The sequence below is a fragment of the Lagenorhynchus albirostris genome, chromosome 1 (assembly GCF_949774975.1).
Source record: "Lagenorhynchus albirostris chromosome 1, mLagAlb1.1, whole genome shotgun sequence".
Taxonomy (NCBI): domain Eukaryota; kingdom Metazoa; phylum Chordata; class Mammalia; order Artiodactyla; family Delphinidae; genus Lagenorhynchus; species Lagenorhynchus albirostris.
Genome location: NC_083095.1, coordinates 84,698,820 through 84,721,237, shown reverse-complemented (window position 1 = coordinate 84,721,237; position 22,418 = coordinate 84,698,820). Strand labels below are relative to the sequence as shown.

The 22,418-nt window shown below is 39.1% G+C and overlaps 1 protein-coding gene and 1 pseudogene across 2 annotated transcripts in view; one reads left to right on the top strand and one right to left on the bottom strand.

Moving 5' to 3' along the window:
* Positions 1 to 22,418, top strand: part of INO80 (INO80 complex ATPase subunit) — a 131,133-nt gene that overhangs the window by 66,776 nt on the left and 41,939 nt on the right. For both annotated transcript variants that reach the window (XM_060147507.1, XM_060147500.1), the window contains exons 22-25: positions 869 to 936; positions 1,695 to 1,788; positions 2,553 to 2,724; positions 16,283 to 16,423. In XM_060147507.1, the coding sequence (XP_060003490.1) occupies positions 869 to 936; positions 1,695 to 1,788; positions 2,553 to 2,724; positions 16,283 to 16,423 (475 nt within the window). The remainder of the gene's footprint in view (positions 1 to 868; positions 937 to 1,694; positions 1,789 to 2,552; positions 2,725 to 16,282; positions 16,424 to 22,418) is intronic.
* Positions 20,860 to 21,298, bottom strand: LOC132531189 (small ribosomal subunit protein uS12-like; annotated as a pseudogene).

The window sequence follows — 22,418 nt, the reverse complement described above, 5'->3', positions numbered from 1 at the left end:
ATCTGTGCACTATCAGGAATTTAACTGGCACTTCCAGTTGCCTTTCTGAGTGAGGAATGTGCACCTGTGTGCAAATATGTACTTGTACCAAGAGAGATCAGCAAATGTGTCTGCCTCAGTACTGAAATGGCTTTGTGATGGTTTATACACTTGGAATAGCACTTGTGGAAGAACTGATTGTATTTCAAATTAATCAAATTTATCTTCTCCCCAGAATCAGCAGTCACAGATTTGGTAAAAGTGAAGTGATTGTTAATGGTAATATGCTAGAAACCATTTCCATTCAGAAAATGGCTGTGTATGTACATTCTGCACCTCCGCGTGAGGGTGGCCCTGGCTTCTGGATTTTTTAACAAGCTCCCAAAGGATTCTTGTGCACACCTGCACTTGAGAACCATAGATTTAGAACGCTCCTTCTGTAGAGAGACAATATAAACAGTACTTTCAAAATAATCATCAACAACATCTAGCCTGATATTATTGAAATTGAGACACATTTCTTGGGTTTCATTTTAGGAATTCTTTGCCTTTGATAGCTCCAGGCGAGTACTTAACTAGATGGGCAGGGGGAAACAACCAGAGTTGTAGTGCTTTTTGTTTAATATAGTATATAGCAACTTGCAGTGCTAGAATTGTGCTTCTCTGAAATAAAATGAGACCACTTTGAACTTGTATTATAATCTACTACCTTTATTAAGTACTTAGTACTTTCTGACATATATGTTATGATTTTGTCTGGCAACAAACTTCTCAGAAGTAGAAACAGTTTCAAACCTTAAATGATTCTTTTAGTTTGGAACCTCCAGTTTAGTTAAGTTCCTGATATTTATATTTGGGCTTGGATTTATTTTATTTACTTACTTTACAGGTGGTTAAGGGTTCTTCTTTCTCCATTTGCACCGGACTATGTCCAGCAGTCTCTGTTTCACAGAAAAGGTAGGTGTTTTGATATTTGAGAAGGGAAGAATGCCAAGGATTTATCAGGATGCTCTTTGTTTTGCTAAGTTGGAACTAGTAGTGGCTTTGCGTGAATTCTAGGCCTTTATTTATAAAGTCTTGATAAGATTTAAGTAAATTAGTTGTCTTCATCTATAGATGCTAGGCTTTTTGGCTATAACAGGAAGCAATAAAAATTTTTTTTGGATTAATTGTTTTCCATTTTGATTGACCTTCCATCTTTATTTTTTTTTTTTTCCATCTTTATTTTATACCTGCCTCTTAAGAATTTCTTACACCCTCTGAATAGAGGTGTGATAGAGACAATGCAGGACTCTTGTTAGTGTGGGACTCTTAGGTCCCTCTTCCTTAGTTTAAGGAAAGGAAGCTGCTCAACTTTGAGCATTGTCCAAAGTATTAAGGCAGAGGTTCAGAAACACCTCTGTGTTTTCCTTTTCTTTTTTTTTTTCCTGGCACGATAAAAAGAGGAAGGCAGTTAGCCAAGAATCCAAAACCCCAGAGGTAACTGATGAGCCAACTCCACTCTGGCCCATATATGCCATATCTCATAGGTCTGCCTCTTCTACTTACGATTGTAGTACAAAAATATGACATACTGTCTAATATCAAAGTGGCTGTATTGGAACCTTTAAAATAGTTTTTGATTCTTAAGTCAAAATTCAGCAGTTCAGCAGGCTTTAGTTGAGTATTGCCTCTTGGTTTTCTGTTGGGTTTAACTTTGTCCTTTGATATTCCAGGTGTTAATGAAGAAAGCTGTTTCTCTTTCCTTCGCTTTATTGATGTATCTCCAGCTGAAATGGCAAACCTCATGCTTCAGGGACTTTTGGCCAGGTGAGAAGTTGGCTCGTTGTTTGAGAGAGCAGTTGGGAATAAACAGGGGCGAAGGTCGAATACTGTGAAATTAAATATTTACTATTATATCATCTTACAGAGCCTCTCATTCTTTTTGTATTGTTAAGAATTAAAATTTTTATAAGGAAATCATACTTTTGATCCTTTAATAATTGCATGATGCTTCGTGATATACCTTAAATAAAAACTATTTAGGCTCTTCTCCCAAATGCTACCAGAAGGTCTTCAATTCTTCTTAATTTCTAGGTAGACTACTTTGTTTTATTCTACAGGGCAAATGATGACTGATGATTCCTTTAGTTAGTAGTGATTGCAGCGTAGCCTGCCTTACGTATTCAGGGAAGCTTAGTTCTCTTTTCTTATTCTTTGGAATAATGGCTGTTACTTAATTTTTACTTTGTATTTGTGTAAAAAATAGTGACCTCATTAGGAGAGGCTATCTCCTTAGTATAAGGATGTTTTTATTACAGTTTTTGTGATAGAGTTGAATATTCCTTAATTCTGAGAGGAGCTTTACAGAGGATTTTCGTTTTCATAGTAGCAAACCAATTCATGCCAAAGATAGAATTTATAGAACAAAAGTATGAAATGGCTTTATCTGAAAGTAGGAAAGAGCTGTGTCTAAAATGTTCAAGATTTACAAAAGAGACATGTTAATGAGAGACAAGGTTCCTCACTGCTATGAACTACCCTCAGCCCTCCATGGAGCACTGAATAAGCATGTCTGCTGTGGTTTGTTTCAGATGGTTAGCTCTTTTCCTGTCTCTGAAAGCCTCCTACAGGCTCCATCAGCTGCGCTCCTGGGGAGAGCCAGAAGGGGAGAGCCAGCAGAAATATCTGAGAAACAAGGATTTCCTTCTTGGGGTTAATTTTCCACTCTCCTTTCCCAACCTTTCCAGCTGCCCTTTGTTAAAGGTAAGCAATTGTTTCAGCATCAGTTATCTGTTTAGTACTCCCTTCCCTTTTCTTTGAATCAATAAAAGTAATAAAGTAAATGAAGACCTGAGGGAGTCAAAAAGTTCCCAGAGAAGTGGGAGCAGTGTAGTGTTATAGCTTATTACATATCACTTAATAGACATTTTATGTGTGTGTGTGTGTGTGTGTGTGTATATATATATTTAATATATGTTTTGTATATAACTTTACTGTGAAGTACACAAATCTTAAGTGTACAACTCTTTGAATTTATACATGTGTATACACTTGTGTAACAACTGCCTAGATGAAGGTATAGAATACTTCCAGCACCCAGAAGTCTCCCTCATACTTCTTCCCATTTGAAACCTCTAGTTCAGAACAAATCAACAAATAAAGGTAATCACTATTCTACTGCTATCATCCCAGATTATTTTACCCTGTTTTTGAACTTAATGTAAATGGAATGATCCAGTGTGTACTCTTTTGTGTCTGGCTCCTTTCCCTCAATTATTATGTCTGTAAGATTCATCCATGTTGCACTGTAGCATTCTTTTTTAATGCTATGAAGTGTTCCATTGTCTGTTTCTAATCACAATTTATTATTGTACTGTTTTTATTTATTTATTTATTTGGCTGCATCAGGTGTTAGTTGCGGCCTGCAACTAAATGGGATTGCTGTATCATCACGTATACGTATGTTTAGATTTAGTTCCCACTGCCAAACATTTTTCCAAAATGGTTTTTCAAAGTTAAACTCCCACCAGCAATGTGAGAGATTTATTCTTGTAAATCTTGCCTACCCCTGGTATTGTTGCCCCATTTATTTTGAATTTGTGGTTTTCAGTTGCATTTCCGTGGAAAGTAATGATGCTGAGCACTTTTTCATATAACTGTTTGCCGTTGTATAGTAGGTAAGGGGAAAAGGGATAGGAAATAAGTGATAGGTGATAGGTGCAGATTCAGATCATGTGAGGCCTCATAAGTTAATGCTAAGGATTTGGGTTTTATTCTGAATGAAATGGATGTAACACTGGAGAGTTTTAGTAAGAGACTTGTATGTTTATATGTTGTAGTTCTTCAACTAGATTAAAAGTTTAGAAGGTAGAACTTTTTCTTTGTATCCTCTAGAAAATTTAATGTGTCATCAGTCATACAGCTATCGAATGTAGGATGTTCTTTGGCTGCATCTGGTTATTTGCCCCCTGTATACTGGAGAACCCGTATGATTTCCTTTTCTTCTGTTTTCCCAGTTGGTTTCTCAAGCATTGCTCCATATACTTTTTTGGACTCTGAAGATAAGATCGTTAATGCAGAAGGAGAATAGAATTGGGTTCCAGCCTGTTTGGAATAATATAGTCAGTTGTGGCAAGGTGACTTCCTACTAGTGAATACTGATATGTCTAATGAAGAGTTGCTTAACCTCTGTAGACCAATTTCCTTACATTTGGTACTCTATATTACTACAGTTAAAATTTTTTTACTAGTTTTATTTTTGGTACAGAGCGCACCATTCTCCCAGGGGTTTTTTATGCTCTATTATGTAGATACCTGCATCTTACTTAACACTGAAAGATATTAATCACTTATTTGTAGTCTTCTGCTTTATGAAAATACAGTAGTATGTTCAGAGCACCTGTTCAGTGAGGTCCTTATATCAGTTAATTTCCTGAGAAATTTAGATGTGGGCAATATGCTTTATGTGAAACTGGTTTTTCCAAAGTTAGATTCACTTCCATGTCCTCTTCTTTACTTTTATTTTGTGTTATAGATAGACCTTTGCTCTTGTAGTGGCTTAGAATGTACACTGAGTTACTGAGCCACAGGTAGCTGAAAGCTAATCATGTATGTGTAGAGATGCTGTTCTGCTTTTGGTCTCACCATCCTTATCTCCAAAATACATATATTGAAATACCAGTGTATCTTGCCAGAGTTGGTTGGTATATCTGTTCTAAGAAATATTTGCTTTCAACTAAGCAGAATAATCTTTACATGATATCTAGCCTTAAAGGTTAGACTGGGTTCTGAATGAAGAATCATTTTGTTGAAACTCCATGTGTAACAATAAAAATATAATAAAGCCCATTATATCTGTGGCTTTTGAAGTCTGACCATGACTCACAAGAATATTTTACACCACCTGTAGTTATGTAGATATATCAGATATTACATACATATATAAATATTACACATCCATAAATTTTTAAGACAAAATATTCACAAAACAGTATTTACCCTCCTTCAGTGCACAGAGTTTTTTCCTTTTGTTTTTCTTAATGTTAGTTTGGAAGCTACTAAAAAATGATTTCATGACCCTACTACTCACAGTTTGAAAAATACAGCATTCAGTGACTGCATGATATTAGAATAGCAAGGGGACTAGGTAAAGAAAGTCACCATATAGAAAGATTCTGGATCATTCTTTTTAATAGTAAGAAAGGAAAGAAACTGACATTTTGGGACTTAAGGAAGGTCTCACTTTCTGAATATGAAAGAGACCACCAGAAGTCACTCTGAGATCAATATGCACATTTCATTGCAGAGTTACCCTGACATGTAGTTAGTGATCAAGGTCCATCTCTGTCTTAGTATATTTTGGCATGTACCTGTTATATCCCTCCTATTCAGAGATAATATAAATAAAGTTAAGTAATTTTGAAAAAACCCAATTCAGACTTGAGCAAAGTAGTTTATTATGAGAACTGTCCCCCAAGAACGGCTTTGTTAGAATATGCCTTTTACCACTATTGTACTGTTTCTCACACTGATTTCTCCAGTCTTTCTTTCTCTCTTCCTCCCTCCCTTCCTTCCATTTATGGCTGCGTTGGGTCTTCTTGCTGCTCATGGTCTTTCTCTAGTTGCGGTGAGCGGGGGCTACTCTTCATTGCGGTGCATGGGTTTCTCTTTGCGGTGGCTTCTCTTGTTGCGGAGCACGGGGTCTAGGCTTGTGGGCTTCAGTAGTTGTGGCATGCGGGCTCAGTAGTTGTGGCTCACGAGCTGTGGAACACAGGCTCAGTAGTTGTGGCACACGGGCTTAGCTGCTTCGCAGCATGTGAGATCTTCCTGGACCAGGGCACGAACCCGTGTCCCCTGCGTCGGCAGGCGGACTCTCAACCACTGCGTCACCAGGGAAGCCCTGGTAGGCTTATTCTTAACCACTGCGCTACCAGGGAAGTCCTGAACTGAGTTTTTCTCTTATTCAAGAAGCATTTTAGAGAATATTACATTGTCTGTTTTGCAAAGAAGGATAGAGAAGGAAATTTTGAACACCTAATCCTTTACAACAGATTTCCAAAATTCCTTTGTTAAGAGTATAAAAGCTAAAACTTAAGATGCATGGTATTTTAGCATACATACACACATCAGAAACACACTTCCAGATTTCATAGTCTGCTATAATCCTGCCAGTTTACAGTTTTTCACAAAAATATGATTGACAAAAATGAGTCTTTTTTCAAAGGTAACTCTTCAAGTATGGACAGCAGTGGTGAGACTTAAATGTAATAATTATCTGTCTTGCTGATGTTTGGATTTGTCGGTTGGATTTAGATACAGGGTCTTGGATTCTTTTTGTTTGTTGCTTTGTGTGGGATAAATTCATCATGTATGTGCTTTGTGCCTTTTCCTGACATGACTTGTTTGTTGTCATTGAAATCTACAAAAATACTTCTGGCATTATTAATACAATTTACAGATCATCTGGAAGATTCCTTTGCTTATACAGGGACGCTACTACTGTGGAATCAGAGAGAAAATTTTTTATTTTCACAGAAAACAGACTTAAAATTGTGCTTACTAGTTTTAGCAAATGTCCTGAAAATATGACTTGAGAGGTGTTTGCTATCATTCATATGGTGAATTAGAACCTCAGGAAGACAGAGAAAAGTCTTGAAAGATTAGAAAAGGACTGACATATAAATGTGGGTCCATCTTTAAAAGCTTAAGGAGGTAGGAAGAAAACTTGGAAATGATAACCAGTAACGCTAATCAATTATAGAGAGTTAAAATTTTTTTCTAATGAAATTAATTAATAACCGTTTGAATTCATGAGTCTAAGAAGCAGCTAAGTTGATTCTGAAAATATGACCATTTGCTTTCCTTTAGTAAACAACAGGCCAAGGAGATTAGAGAGACAGAGAGAAATAATAGGTATAATATATTAAAAAAATATAAACCTTTTTCTTATTGCCTTGGCTATTCTTCTAGAGATACTAACATACATATAGGAAAGTGCACAAATCATAAGTGTACATACAGCTTGATAACTTCACAAAACACTGTCAGAACTCTACCTCAGAGGCCCCTTTGTGCCCACTTCCATTCATTGTTCCTCCTCAGTGTCCTCCCCGTAAGAGTTACTATAGGCAAAATGTTTGGGTGGCTTATAGTTTTTATTATTACAGATAGTGCTGCTGTGAACATTACTGTACACACCTTTTAATGAAAATTCATATGTATTTTGTGGGGTATATATATCTAGTAGTCAAATTGCTGGGTCATAGGGTATGCATATGGTCATCTATAATAGGTTATGCCAGACAGTTTTCCAAAGCAGTTGTGCCCATTTTCATTCCCATTAACAGTGTATAAGAGGTTCTAGTTGCTCCATGTCCTTGCCAGAATGTGACATTGTTTTGTCTGTTCATTTTAGTCCTTCTATGTGGTAGTATCTCACTGTGGCTTTAAATTATATTTCCCTTATGAATAATGATATTGAGTACCTTTTCTGATGCTCATTGGCCATTTGGATAACCTCCTTTATGAAGTGTTTATTTGAGACCCTTGCTTATTTTTCTGTTTGTCTGTATTTTTCATGGTGTTTTGTAGTTCTTTATGTATTGCAGATGTCTTCTACTCTGTAGCTTACTTTATCACTCTAAATATTGTCTTCTGTTGAATCGTTAGCATTTTTTGTGTCCTGTTGAAGAAATCTTTGCCTTTACCAAGGTCATAAAGATAATTCTATTTTTCTCCAACGGTTGTTTTGATTTACCATTCGGATCTACAAGAAACTGGGTTTTCAGTCTGTGTTATGGGTTGTCATTTTTTGACTTACAGATATCCATATCCTTTTGACCCAAGTTCATTTGTTGAAAAGACCATCCTTGTTGCACTGCAGCATCACTTTTGTCAAACAGGTGGCTGTATATGTTTGGGTCTGTTTCTAGACCCTGTTCTATTCCATTAGTCCATTTGTCTATCCTTGACCAGTACCACTTTATCTTAATAACTATAGCTTCATAATAAGCCTTGATAACTGGTAGCACCGGTCCTCTAGCTTTGTTTTTCTTCAATATTGCCTTCTGTTCTGGGCCTTTTGCATTTTCATGTAAATTTTGAATCAGCTTATCTATCTTAGTTTAAACTCTTTTCAGCAATGCCAGTAGCCCCATGTTTTTTGATTATGTCCCCTATTACTAAAACATTCTTTATCCATTTTGCCAATACCTATGCATTATTTCTTTTAAAATGATACATAAATAATAGCATATTAATATTATTTACATTGTGAAGCCTGCATGTAATTTCTCTGGAGACCACTGATCCAGGCAGTTAAAAGAAGGCTAATTGAGTAAGGAATGTTAATAGAGGGGAGGACACACTATTTACTGGAGAAAGTACTATTTTTTTCCATACACTCTTCACTCTTTCTCTCCTGCTGTTTTCACTTGTTTGATCCCAAGGGCCAATGGGATTGAGTGAATGGGTCCATTAATTTGTATGTATATCAGAAGAGCTTATTGATTGAATGAATCTGCAGTGGTTGAATGGCTTAAGGGTTGGGGTTTTCCTAATGTTCTTTCATAATATAGCCTCCTCCCAGTGTCGGTCTACTCCCACAGAGAAGAAGCACTTGTAATTAATGTTGTTTACAAACGTGTCACGCATCAGTGCCTATTGTGAGCAAGGTGTGTTAACAGTCATGGTCTCTTATTTTCTGGTTTGAAAACTCATTCATGTGTATAGTAAAAAGACATGCACAAAGTTAAAAGGACTTTAAAAATAGAAATGATTCAAGATCAGAGATGAAAGAAAACATAATTAACTGCCAAAATAATGGTAGATGATTAGTGGTAAAGTTCAGGATAGGAGATCACTTTAGGTTAAAATGGACAAAAAACTTTTATAGAAATGGTATTGTTTAAGTTGGATCTTGAGTGGTAGGAACCCTGGGTAGAAGGAAGGATTTTCCAAGTTGAAGATTTGAGCCAAAATACAGAGCAGTAGTGAGAAAAAAGTCCAGAAAGGTAAGTCACCTTTTCTCCCAAGGAATCTTTGAATGCCAGTCTATTGGGGTTTAGATACTAAACCAGGAGTTTCAGCCCTTTTTTGGCTCACCTTCTTCAATAGATGATACTGTTGTAATCCTGGGGGAATAAAGTTTTGGTGGCTACTGTCAAGCCATGGGAAGGAATAATCAGGTAGTTGGTTTTAGGAAGGCTGTTAAATCATTCAAGTCATTACAGCACATCAGTGGGGATCTCTGCCATTGGTACTTGATGACTAATCTCAAGAGTGTGATAACAAGAAAGATTGGATGTGGGAATCCATGTTAAGGAGGGTATTAAACCAAAGTTCCAAGTATCAGGTACAAAGGACGCAACAGAAATAGTTGTAACCAAAAGATGGTGAAGAAAGGGTGAATGGACTCTGATTTGGATATGGATGAGCATTGGCAGTGAAGGAATAACTTCCAAAACCCAGAGTTCAAGAGAGGATTCAGAGGGAGTGCTGAATTCTATATCAAGTTTAAAGTGAACACTTAGGAATGAATTAGGAGCTCTTTGATGTTACGAGTGCAGATAAAACAGAGGAGGCCCAGGTGCAGGGATTTACAAGGAGAAGGATTCTGGTTAGGAAATAGGTAATGAAGTGTAACAGTTAAAAAGAATAGGAAGACATTTCAGGAGGGACAGTTGGTTTTAACTAAAAGCTGAGTTTGTAAGAGAGAGGAGACTCAGATTTGAAGACGAAAAAAGAAGAAAAGGCAGCTAAGAGGGAAATCAAACATGCAAGAAAGATGATTGATAGGGGATGCAAAAGTGGTTAACTATCCTTTTTGTATGGTAGAAAACCAGTGAATACAGGTAGGAGCTCTATAATTAATAGAAAGATACTTCTCTAATACAAAGAATATTTTACAATGTGCAGAAAGACTGAAACCAAGCTTAACATGAAAAAAAAAAGTGCCGTTAAACAGTTCTGTCATTTTTGGACTTCCCTGGTGGTCCAGTGGTTAAGGCTCCACACTTCCAGTGCAGGGGGCACAGGTTCAGTCCCTGGTCAGGGAACTAAGATCCCACGTGCTGCGTGTCAGGGCCAAAACCCCCCCACAATTCTGTTACTTTTTTTCTTTCTTTTTTTTTCTTCATTTCTTTTTTCCCCCCAAGTGTGAGAACAGAATTTAGATGTTTGGACATAGTCCCTCTTGTCTTTGTGGTCAGGTTATTTTAGGCACCTTGCACTTACAAGGTTAAATAAATGTTTACTGAATGACTTAGTAAGTCTTGGTGCATTGTATTAGTGTTGTTTTTCCCTTTGGAACTTTGTGTTTTGTTATCTGAGGGAATGTCCTCCACCCTAAAATTAGAAGTATAGTCTTCCTCTGTATTTAAAATAGAATTTTGTGAAGAGTTCTAACTTTTCCTTGGAAAAGGAAAGTTCTAACTTCCCAAGGAAGAGTTCTAACTTTTCCTTGGGAAATATGGGTGGCATTGCTAATTTGTTTGATCATGCATTGAGTTTATTGCACATTAGTTATTTTTGCCCTGCATTTGAGCTGAGAGCTAGAGGCATTTCTTGGGAGTGAGAAATATACCAGCAGAAAGAAGCTACTTTTTAGACATCTTCAAAAGGGTATCAATTGTGGATATTAGCCCCTGTAGTAGTTACCTATACCTATATAACAAATTACCCGCAAATCTAGCAGCTTAAAACAATGAACATTTTTAATATCTCATCGTTTATGTTGGTTAATAACTCGGGAGCAGCTTAGGTAGGTGATTCCGACTCAGAAAATCTTATGAAGTTGCAGTCAGGATATCAGCTAGGGTTGCAGTTACCTGAAAGATTGACTGGAGCCGTAGTTTTTGCTTCCAGGTTAGCTCACTTATATGCCTGGTTAAGTTGGTGCTGGCTGTTGTCTGGAGGACTCTGTTCCTCGATGTGTGGACTTTTCCATGGGGCTGCTTCAGTGTCCTCATGGCATGGCAGCTGGCTTCCCCCAGAGTGAGTGATTCAAGAGAGAGAGCAAGGAGGAGCCTCAATGCCTTTTGTATTAGTTACTTCATTACCACGTTTGTTTTGGTATTCCCTGTTCTGAGATTTTGGCTTAGGCAACAGATGGGTTCTGACTGTGACGCTATGAAAGTTCATAAATTGGAAGGGATGCTGGTATCACCTCTCCTTGTTCTCCATGTTACCTGTCTGTTCACAGTTTTATTAGCTACTGCAAATGCAGTATAATATGTGCCATTCATCTTCAACCGGAATTCATTGCTCAGAAGCTCTAACTCCTTGTGAGCAAATTTTTTTTCATTGCAAGCTGTTTTTTTCTGTATCTTGCATTTTCATTTGAGTTGCCAACTTAGTTCTGATTGTGTAACTTTGATTATTTGTAAACATAATGGTGAAGAGATGCTGTTTCTCCAAATCCTTGTTTTGCTTTCTTTTGTGATACTGTGAAGTAGAGTAGCCTTGTTTAATACGTAAAGTAAACACAAATTTATGTTTCAGTGTTTTGATGGGAGAACATGAATCCGGCTTCCATGTTCAAGATCAGTCTTAAAAGTAAAGTTGGGGATTATTCTCAAGCAGACAAACCTGAGAGAAGAGACAAGGGGAAATGCTAAAATTGGAAGCGAGTGCCAGGTCTCTTGTACTATTCAAAAATAATTTTGAGTAAAATTCCTTTGGAGCTACCAGATTAACTTTGAATTAATTTTTCCATATTTACCTTTATCCTCTTATTGCAGAAAACCCTTCATCCTGTTCTCTTCTGTGCCTTCATTTGTTTTATGAAAAGTAGCTGTGCCTTCATTTGTTTTATGAAAAGTAGTAGGTATTGTTCCAGCAGCCTGTCTCCTAAATACAGCTTCCTATCATCAGGTCAAGGTGAAGGCTTTGTTCTTATTCCTCTGAGGAGATAGTTAATGAATGTTGACTTACCTACATGTTGTCATCTTGTTCGTGGTAAGCTATCTTAAATCACATACAACCTGAGTTATATTCAGCAGTCTAATCCAATCCTCTTATCTTCCTTGCCACCCATGGATGTGAATGAATGTGAACAGTGAGAAGATCTTCCCCTCACTGAGTGTGCCTATAAAACTCTTCTTCTTACCCTGCAGTGAATATTACTCTGCAGTGAATATTAAATTTGAATTCTGTGTTACAGAGTTCGGGGAAGTACCATTCTCATAATGCTGGCTTTGGGATGGTACAAAAACATCAAGGAACTAGGAACTAGGCTAAGGACATGCATCAGATGACACTTAGGGTACTTTGAACGAAGTTTAGGGCCTTTTAAAGTCTCTTACTTGACGTGAATGCTTTTCTGATTTCTTGTGATGCTTGTAGAACAAAAGCCAGCATGATTCTGTGTTGTCCTCTTAACCTCATTGTTCTCTACCCTGCTTTACTGGTGATGAGTTCAAGAAGGAATAGCATTTAGTTAAAAAATTTTATGAATTCATTCTCACACATCTCCCTTCCCACTGTAGGCTCTGACCAGAGCTCCTTTCTTGTACAGTTTTACAAGGGTTAGAGTGCAAGTCTCACACATATGAATTTTTTTCTTTTTAATCTTATTTTGCTCAGAAGAATAAAGACAAAAACCAGAATCTGTAGGAAATACACCATTTAGCCATCTTTTGGGGAGGCAGAACAGATTTTATACTGTATCCAGTTAAATACTATGTTAAAAATGATAATTGGCAGAAACAGTACCAGCATTAACTTCATTTCCTGTCCCAGTGAAACTGTTGTCATGGTTATGGTCTGCTTAGGCATTATACGTGTTGAAAGCTTTATATACTCTACAACTCTAGTGAGCCAACTAACTTATAGAAATTGAGGGAATTTCAGATTTTGCAATTTAAAATATACAGGACTTTCCAGGTGGTCCAGTGGTTAGGACTCTGCGCTCCCAGTGCAGGGGGCCCAGTTTCGATCCCTGGTCAGGGAACTAGATCCTGCATGCCTCAACTAAAAAGAATCCCGCAGGCCGTAACCAAGACACAGCACGGTCAAAAAAAAAAAAAAAAAAAAAGATTTAAAAATATATATACAAAATAATCTAAGCATAAAGAGTTATTTTGAAAAGAGTGGTGTGTGTTTTAAGTTTTAAACACTATACTCTATTAAATGCTTAGAGAGCTTAGAATGGCTATTGATGAAGAATCCCCCAAACAGGAAGTTTCCAAAAACTCTTCCACTGGAGGTTAATTTGCAACTGCAGTATCTGTATCATCATTTCCTGAGATCATGAGAGCTGCCAGTACCCCTTGTGGAAAGCTCTGGGAAGCCATTGTTTTCAGAGTTTTTCTGTATTTTATTTCCCCCTTTTTGTTTGGTTACTTAGAATATCTGTGAAAATAGAATCCATGCAATCTTAGCAATTGATCTATAAACATTACACCCTTTCATTTTAAGTGAGACCTTTTCTCTATATCTGAGTTTGACGTGTTCTTTAAGAGCAAAAACAGAAAATTAATTTCTAAGTAATGAAGACCTAACGTTAGCATAAGTATTCTTTTTAATTTTAAATAAGGCATGGAAAGCAAAGAACGGCCCCTTGTTAAGTGGACAAGTATGTATCTGAGGGGAAAACATCTGTGTGTTCTCTGTGCTCCACTGTGGCAGGTAGTGTACAGCTGAGGGGCCTATCATACTGCCCTGTTATTTTTCACTTGAGACTTGCATGGTGCCAAAAGACTCTACAAAAGCCTTCCTTCACTGCTGTGTGTATATTGCAGTACTGGCAGCAAGACACACAGTTGCCAGTGCCTACAGGGTAGTAAGATACTCAAGAACACGAGGAGGGGACAACAGAAGAGCAAAAACTGTGACCGCATTATTACCAAGTCACATCTCTCATTGTGTGACATTGTTTCTTTTTTTCTAATTTGTTTTAGGCCAAAGTAGACTAAAGAAGTAATGAATCTTCTTTTCTGCACCCTCCCCCCCGCCCCCTGCATCCTACACGGTGGTGCCTAAGGTGTCCTTTGTGTTCTTCTCTATTAAGCATTAAAATTTTCTGTATCTAGCAGTACCTAGCAGTTCATGTCATTATGTGAAGGGAATGTGGATAGTATGGTACCAAGGACCACCTGTGCTAAGGAAGATTTGATGGAACCAGTGTTAAGAGAAAATGATCTAGAAAAGTATAGATTGAGTGAAGTGTACTGGGGGTAGTCAGGGTTTCTCTAAAGCTAAGGCTTGTGTATGTTGAGCTCGTGAATCACTTTTTAAATCTGGAATCAGCTACAAATCACCTTGATTTAGTGACTGCCAATGAGAAGCCTGTCTTAACCTAACTGATATAAGACAAGTGAACATGTTCTAATTTAGGAATGACCACCCCGGAAATAAAATTATCATTAGACTTTTTCCAGAAAGGTACCACAAGCAAAATATTGTGTTAAAATGACTCCCTATCGTGATTGTTGTATCCCTTATTAATAACTACAATGTTGGAGAGAAAATAGTTGAAGGAAATGGGCATTCTTTCATCTCTTATCTGTTGGATTTTGCCATTTAAGAATACTGAAAATGAGGTTGACTTTAAGAGATCCCTCCCTGAGACATTGTTTAGATACTGCTCTTTAGGAGTATAAGAAATAGGAGTATAAGAAGCTCCTTTTACAAAGATAAAGTGATAATGGATACTGCTCTTTAGAAGTTAGTAAAGAATTCAGAAGTCTCTAGGCCAGCCACTGCTGCTATCTCAGCCACCCGGGTGGCAGTGGACACCCCAGCTAGCAGCCCTGAACTACGACAGATACGAGCAGCGGTTGCTAGGCTTGTGTCATCTCTTCACCCTCAGGAGGGGAAAGAAGAGCTATTACTAATAATCAGAAGTGAACTTTCAGAAAACAAGAAAATTGGATACATTTTTTTTTTTTTTTACTTTCATCTGTGTATCAGCAATAGGATTTTTTTTAGTAATGATCCTAGCTCGTCAGTATTCAGTATTGGAAGAACAGGGTGACACCTGGTCTATTAATCTTCATAATGATCCTCACACTAGGCATTCAGGTGATAATGGAGATAAACATGTAGAGAGGTGGATAAATCTCAGTGCAGATGCTATCCAACATAAAGATGAGAACACAGATATTGTTGAAAAACGATATCAGAAGATTAATGTTCTTTTCTGGTTAATGATGGGACCTAAACATCTGGAGAAAAATGTCAAACATATCAAAGCTACATGAGTCCAGCATTGTACTGAAGTGTTGTAAAGACTTCCATACAGTGTGATTAGAAATCACTGAAGACGTCCCAACTCTGCGGGAAACATTTAAAGCCTTTCAGTTTTTTCATGCCCATTATTTAGAAGGTGCTGATTGCTTCATGAAAGCAGATTATGATACACCTGTCCTATTAGACAACTTGAGATGGCTTCTTTCAAACTGTGATCCTGAAGAACCCATGTACTTCAGGAGGAAATATATACTAAACAAAGAAGCTTTGAAGAGATTTGGTACTGGACACTTTCGGTATTGGAATTATAACTGTTATTCTCCTGCAGAGGGTCCTGGTTACTGTTCCTCTTGCAGTTTTTGTATTATCTTCATTCATATGATTATTTAGGTTACCAGCCTGCCTTGAGAAACCAGTAAGACAAATAAATGAAATAATCGAGAATGGAGATCCAAAGATAAAATGTCTAATATTGAACTGAATAAAGAACTGCACCTGCAATATATTGATACAACATTGTAATCCCACTGACAAATTCTTTGTATGTGAACATTCCATACTTGAAAATCTTTCATATGAATGGCTGCAAACTGAAGCTTTAACATGAGCTTTAAGTCTGTTAAAATGAATTGATACAGTAATGTAAGTTTTAAATTTTTTAAATGGTAGTTAGGTTAGAGGAACTAAAGAGATATTGTTTCCTGTTCCTGACCACTTTTATTGATATCTCCAAATAAATAGAACTTCTAACCTTGCTAGAGCTATACTGCACTGTTGTACACACATGAAATACTAAACAGATCTGCCTAAAAGAAAAATTTAGGAGGAAATATTATTGGTCATCTTTTTTAACTCAAGACAAATGGGTTTGTATCCACAGTTTAACAAATGAACCAAACTTCCCCGACATACACGAAATGTTGTTTTGTCTAATGAAAATTTTGCTGTAACTATTTATAATAAACAGAATCTCTTCCAGAAAAAGGCAGAATTAGAGATGACATTTACCTAAGGTACATTAATAAAAGCACAGTTTGAAATTAGAATGAACCTTGATTATATGTGATATTTTTTCTGTTTTGCTTACATTAAATAATTGTCAGTAGCACTAATTTGCATTTTTGTTTTGTAGTCTCTGGTTTTCAGCAGCCACTGTAAAGCAGTGAGTGGCTACTCAGACCAGGTCATCCATCAGCGGAGATCAGCTACCTCCTCGCTTCGTTGCTGCCTGCTCACTGAGCTGCCATCTTTTTTGTGTGTGGCCAGTCCACGAGTAAGTGCCGCAGGAGGGAAGAGATAAAATAGATGGTGTTTGAAGAAATAAACCAGTTTTCAAGCGATCCATTTCTTAACCAGAACTGTTTTAAGCTATTTGGACCTTGAGAAACATAAATGCTCGGTATTTAGAAAGGAGATACGTGGTCCTGGCTTTCCCAAGACAGCACTCCTCACTTTGAATGGTGTTGGTTTGAGAACAGTTGTATGGTAATAGAAGTGACTTCTTTCCCTGATGTTGCTTCCGTGTAGTTCCTCTCATTTAGCCTGGGGCTCTAAACTACCATGGGAGCAAGCCATCTGTTACTAGGTAGGTTATCACCCAATAGCAGGGACAGGAACAGTGGAATATTTGAATAGAAGAGGGAGCCATTTGTCACCTGTGTTGAGGTTTTTGAGGGTTTTTCAGAGGAGGGGGCCCGATTGGGAGGGAGATTTGATCTGGCCTTATCGCCTCAGTACAGTCTCCAAATAACAAAGGGAAACATAACACTCCAGCATCAAGAAACTTCTTAGATGGTATTCTCTAGCTTTCTTCAGCAGCTCTGCCTGGACTGTGGTTCACAAGTGTGTTCCCTCTGAAAAGTGACTATTGGGCCATATCCACCAGTCAGTGGTAGTAGTCTTGTTTGCAGATTGGGAGTAGTTTCTATTGTGGTTTCAACTTTGAACAGCTGTTAGATCCTTCCTGATACCCTGTTTATCAAAACAGGGCACTCTGGTGATTGCCGACAGTGTTGCTGCAAAGGCTCCCCTTGGCACACTGTGGCTGTTTACTTCGCTTACATCTTCCACTCTTCATGTCTTTCTGATCAGAGCCAGACAGAAACTCTCTTACAACCATGAAGCAGTACATGAAGGGGGAGAGGCAGAGTAGAGATGTGGCCAGACTGCAATTAGAGCAAAAACAAGTTTGTCTTTCCAGCTTGTTTCCATTTGCTCTAAGGGCAACTTTCATTTAGCCAGGAGACTCTAAGAGGTTGACTTTTCTTACCCTTCTGTGTTTTTATCTTGTTTTCTTCGCTCATCCTAGCAAGTCTACTGTTTTCACAGTTCCATTCAAAGAAGGTGGAGACTTTTAATTCTTCTTTGTGATGATATTTCTCTACCATTATTTATATCAGCTTACATCCTTAACTTTATTAAGTTATCAAAGGTCAGAATCTGGCAGAGGATCCAAAGAAAGATGATGAATGGAAATGAGATGACAGTAGAGTCCCATTGATTTCCTGCCTGCCTAGATTTCTCTGCTTGTCCTGTGCTACACAGACTTGATTCTCTTACCATTATCAACTTTGTTTGATTTATATTGATTCTCCAGAAAGTATTTGGGTTTTGTAGGTACCCAGTTCTTCCAAAGCATTCTTGGTCTTTGAAGCTTAAGTTGATCTAGGGAAAAGCACTTTTTCCAGAAAACATCTAAAGCCAAGGGCTTGCATAGAAAGCAGCCTTCAGGCTTCATAGTTGCATGGTTGTTTCCTTTTTACTCTCCTAATCTGTTATGTACATGGAGAGGCCGATAAGAGGAAGCCTAGATTTTTGAGAGAGGGATGTCAAGACATTTTTTACTTCTCATATTCCCCGTGTTTTATAGAGCCAGTAAAAAGTGAATTGCCCAGGCTTCCCTGGTGGCACAGTGGTTGAGAGTCCGCCTGCTGATGCAGGGGACACAGGTTCGTGCCCTGGTCTGGGAAGATCGCACATGCCGCGGAGCGGCTGAGCCTGTGAGCCATGCTGCTGGGCCTGCGCGTCCGGAGCCTGTGCTCCGCAGCGGGAGAGGCCACAACAGTGAGAGGCCCACGTACCACAAAAAAAAAAAAAAAAAGTGAACTGCCCTGGACTGTAACTGCATTTATGGACATAAAAATTCTTCATTTATACCACTCAAAGCTCTATAGCCGGGGCTTCCCTGGTGGCGCAGTGGTTGAGAGTCTGCCTGCCAATGCAGGGGACATGGGTTCGTGCCCCGGTCCGGGAAGATCCCACATGCCGCGGAGCAGCTGGGCCTGTGAACCATGGCCTCTGAGCCTGTGCATCTGGAGCCTGTGCCCCACAATGGGAGAGGCCACAGCAGTGAGAGGCCCACGTACCACAAAAAAAAAATAAAAATAAAAAAAAATAAAAGCTCTGTAGCCAACCACTCAGAAGAATAACCCCACTCTTTTGACATACTTACATATACAGACCCCCACTGTACTACTTACGTATTGTTTCTGAGGAACCTGAAGTCTAAACTATCATGCCTGGTACTGATGTTTCCCTAAAAAAACAATCGTAACTTGAAGAAGACTGTTAGCCTAAAGGTGTGGTGGCAGGCAGGATGCAGGAGGAAGCTTTTCTCATCTGGCTGAGGGGCTCCTCCCCAGCACCCTTTCCTGTTCAGCCCTTCTCCCCACATTTGTAGAGTTTCTTCACGTAGCATGTGCTAAAGCTGAAATGGGAGTAATCACCCCATAGTTAGGAGGACAGGAAGAAGAGTTTTAAACATGTCTGAATGTTTTATACACACACAAGATCTGTAGATCAGGCCGGGGGTGTGAATAAGGCAACATTTTATGAGGTATTTTAATGATCTTATATTGATTTCTAACCCATCTGCAGTGGAGAGAAACTGATTTCCTTTGACGCCTCAACCCTGGCATTGAGTTAACACAAATTAATTTCCATGGCACGTGCTGTGAAAACTTTAGGGTCAATTCAGGAAGAACTGTGTCACTAAGGAAGGAATTATCATTAGCTTAAGAAATCATTCTGCAGGGTTAATAAACTAAGACCCTGGAAATTCATCACACAAAGAAACTGAAGCGCTTGGAGCGGTCACGCTTCCTAGAGCTAGAGCAGGAATATACGTGTCCTCAGGAAGGACGCGCTGAATGCTTGAGGAGGCAGCCCCTGAAGATACTATAGTTTAGGAAGTTAATGAAGCAAGAAACAGGGGTTTGCTCATGTGGGACTAAAGGGTGTATGCATTTCCATTTGTGGGGAGGCAAGAATGGGTATGTCATGCTTCATCTGCTTCTGAGCAATCAGGAAGGCCACTTGGGGTTAGCAGAATGGGTGGAGGCTGTTTAGGATAGAGCTGACTTAGAAAGCACAATTTAAGTAGAAATGGACTTGGTTTGCCTCCTTTTGGACCTCATGAGTTCACTGCTTACGTACTTACAACATGACACTGTATGATTCTGTATATATCTTGATCCAGGGCTCCTGCCAAATAAGCTTATCAAAACATTAAAAAATATTTCACTGGGCTTCCCTGGTGGCGCAGTGGTCGAGAGTCCGCCTGCCGACGCAGGGGACACGGGTTCATGCCCTGGTCCGGGAAGATCCCACATGCCGCAGAGCGGCTGGGCCCGTGAGCCATGGCCGCTGAGCCTGCGCGCCCGGAGCCTGTGCTCCACAACAGGAGAGGCCACAACAGTGAGAGGCCCGTGTACCGGAAAAAAATAATAATAATAATAATTTTTAAAAAAAAAAATATATATATATTTTTTAATTTTTACTAAGAGTTGTGCCTTGCAAACCTCCTAGTTTGTAATCCTGGACTTTGAAGGCTATCAGTAAAATGAAATTGGAAAATAGGTGAAAGTTTATAACTGGAAAAAGTTGTGGGGTTTTTTTGTTTTTTTTTTTTGATTAAAGCAATTTTTATTTTTTCTCAGCTTTTTTGAGAAGTTGTTTTGTTTTTAAACTATTAGAGTGTCTAGAAATGACACTCTTTCCTGTGTCACTGTTCTCCCCCTATTCCTTCATGATTTGCTAGCTTTTGATTTTTCATCTCGAGAATATGGGCCCAAAGTTTTTATATATAATTCCAGTATATGTTCTGCTTTTCTTCAAAAAAAGAAAAATCAAAGTGAGAGGTGGGGGGGGAAGGAGGGAAGGATTGAGAGTTTGGGATTAGCAGATGCAAACTATTTTATATATAGGATGGATAAACAACAAGGTCCTACTGTATAGCATAGGGAACTATATTCAATATCCTGTGATAAACGGTAATGAAAAAGAATATATATATGTATAACTGAGTTACTTTGCTATGCAGCAGAAATTAACACGACAACAGTAGATCAACTATACTCCAATAAGATTTTTAAAAAAAGCAGTTATCTTTGAGTGTAAAATTCGTCCATATGAGTCTCTAATTAGAAAAGATTAAGTATGCTTACTCATCCAAGAGTGCTTGCTGTTTGAGCTATATAGAACTGGTCATGCTTCTGTGGTTCAGACCACTGCTTCTCAAACCATTTTTGTGGAAGTATAGCCACTATTGATTGTCACGTTCTGAAACTCATATCCTAGGTGGCAGATGTCTGCTCTGGTTTAGTATCTGCTGGTCTACTGCCAGGACAAGCCATGGCAGGAGAGACCTAATTTTTTTTTTTTTTTTTGGCATATGGAAATTTATTGCTATCCTGCTTTTAACATCAAAACTTACGATCTTGGTCTTTCCTTCTTCCCTTTGTATAAGGCCAAAAGGGAGACATTGGCTACTTTGACGACCTTAAGAGCAGACTCCAGGAATGTCACCAAGAGCATGACCTTTGCAACCAGATCCAGCAACCAGAACTTCATCATTTTCCTAAATGATGAATAAAATTCAAACAACCATCATTGGGTACAAAGGCTCTGATTTTTTTGCCATTCTTGATGAGCTGAACCCTGACACACTTCCTGATGGCAGAATTTGGCTGTTTGGCTTCAACCCCTACTTTTTCAAGCACAATTCCCTTGGCATGAGAAGCACCTCCAAAAGGGTTGGCCTTCAGGGCTGTGCCAAATGGGCTTTCTTGTACTGTTTATAATGCCACTTCTAGTCTCGTCGGTGGCTATGGAGCTTCCTGGTAGTGCGAAGACTGCAACACTTGCCCATCCTGCCAGCGCCACGGGCCTGAGTGAAAGACACAACTTATTTATTTATTTATTTATTTATTTTTGCGGTACGTGGGCCTCTCACTGTTGTGGTGTCTCCCGTTGCAGAGCACAGGCTCCGGATGCACAGCCCCAGTGGCCATGGCTCACGGGCCCAGCCGCTCCGCGTCATGTGAGATCTTCCCAGACCAGGGCACGAACCCGTGTCCCCCGCATCGGCAGGCGGACTCTCAACCACTGTGCCACCAGGGAAGCCCTATTTTTATTTTTATTTATTTAATTTATCCTGGTTGCACCAGGTCTTACTTGGGGCATGTGTGCTCCTTAGTTGTAGCATGCATGTGGGATCTAGTTCCCTGACCAGGGATCGAGCCCGAGTCCCCTGCATTAGAGGGTGATTCTTAACCACTGCACCACCAGAGAAGTCGTGACCCAATTTTTAATCACCTACTTTGTGTTTCGGTCTTTATTTGCCTGTGCTCAACTTTCGGTGGGAAAGATGAATAACTTGGAAGCAAGAGAACAAACTCCTTTTGGAGTGGGTAAATGTGGTATGAGACTACCAAAACCTATTCCTAGTACTAAGTAAGCTGATTTAATGCGTGAGCTTTTCTGGGTTTTGGAGCACCAGGGGCCCAGCTTGCTGTGACCCACTGTAGTTTTGCATGTGGACCATAGATGGCACTACTCCCTAGCAAAATGAATTTAGCTTCATCTGTAAGCCAGAGTAGTGTAGTCTTTGGTTATTGGTAAATGATGCTCTTTCTCCAGTTTTGGTATCCTCCAGTTTCTAGCAGAGGTACCTGCAGCCCCACAGTCAGCTAGCTGATTGTTTATGTACCCCAAGGCAGTATTTCTCAAGGCTTGGCCTGAGATGCTGGGGTGCATGTTAAAAACCTAGAACTAGGGCTTCCCTAGTGGCGCAGTGGTTGAGAGTCCGCCTACCGATGCAGGGGACACGGATTCCTGCCCCGGTCCGGGAAGATCCCACATGCCATGGAGCGGCTGGGCCCGTGAGCCATGGCCGCTGAGCCTGCATGTCCGGAGCCTGTGCTCCGCAACGGGAGAGGCCACAACAGTGAGAGGCCTGCGTACCGAGAAAAAAAAGAAGATTGCATTCG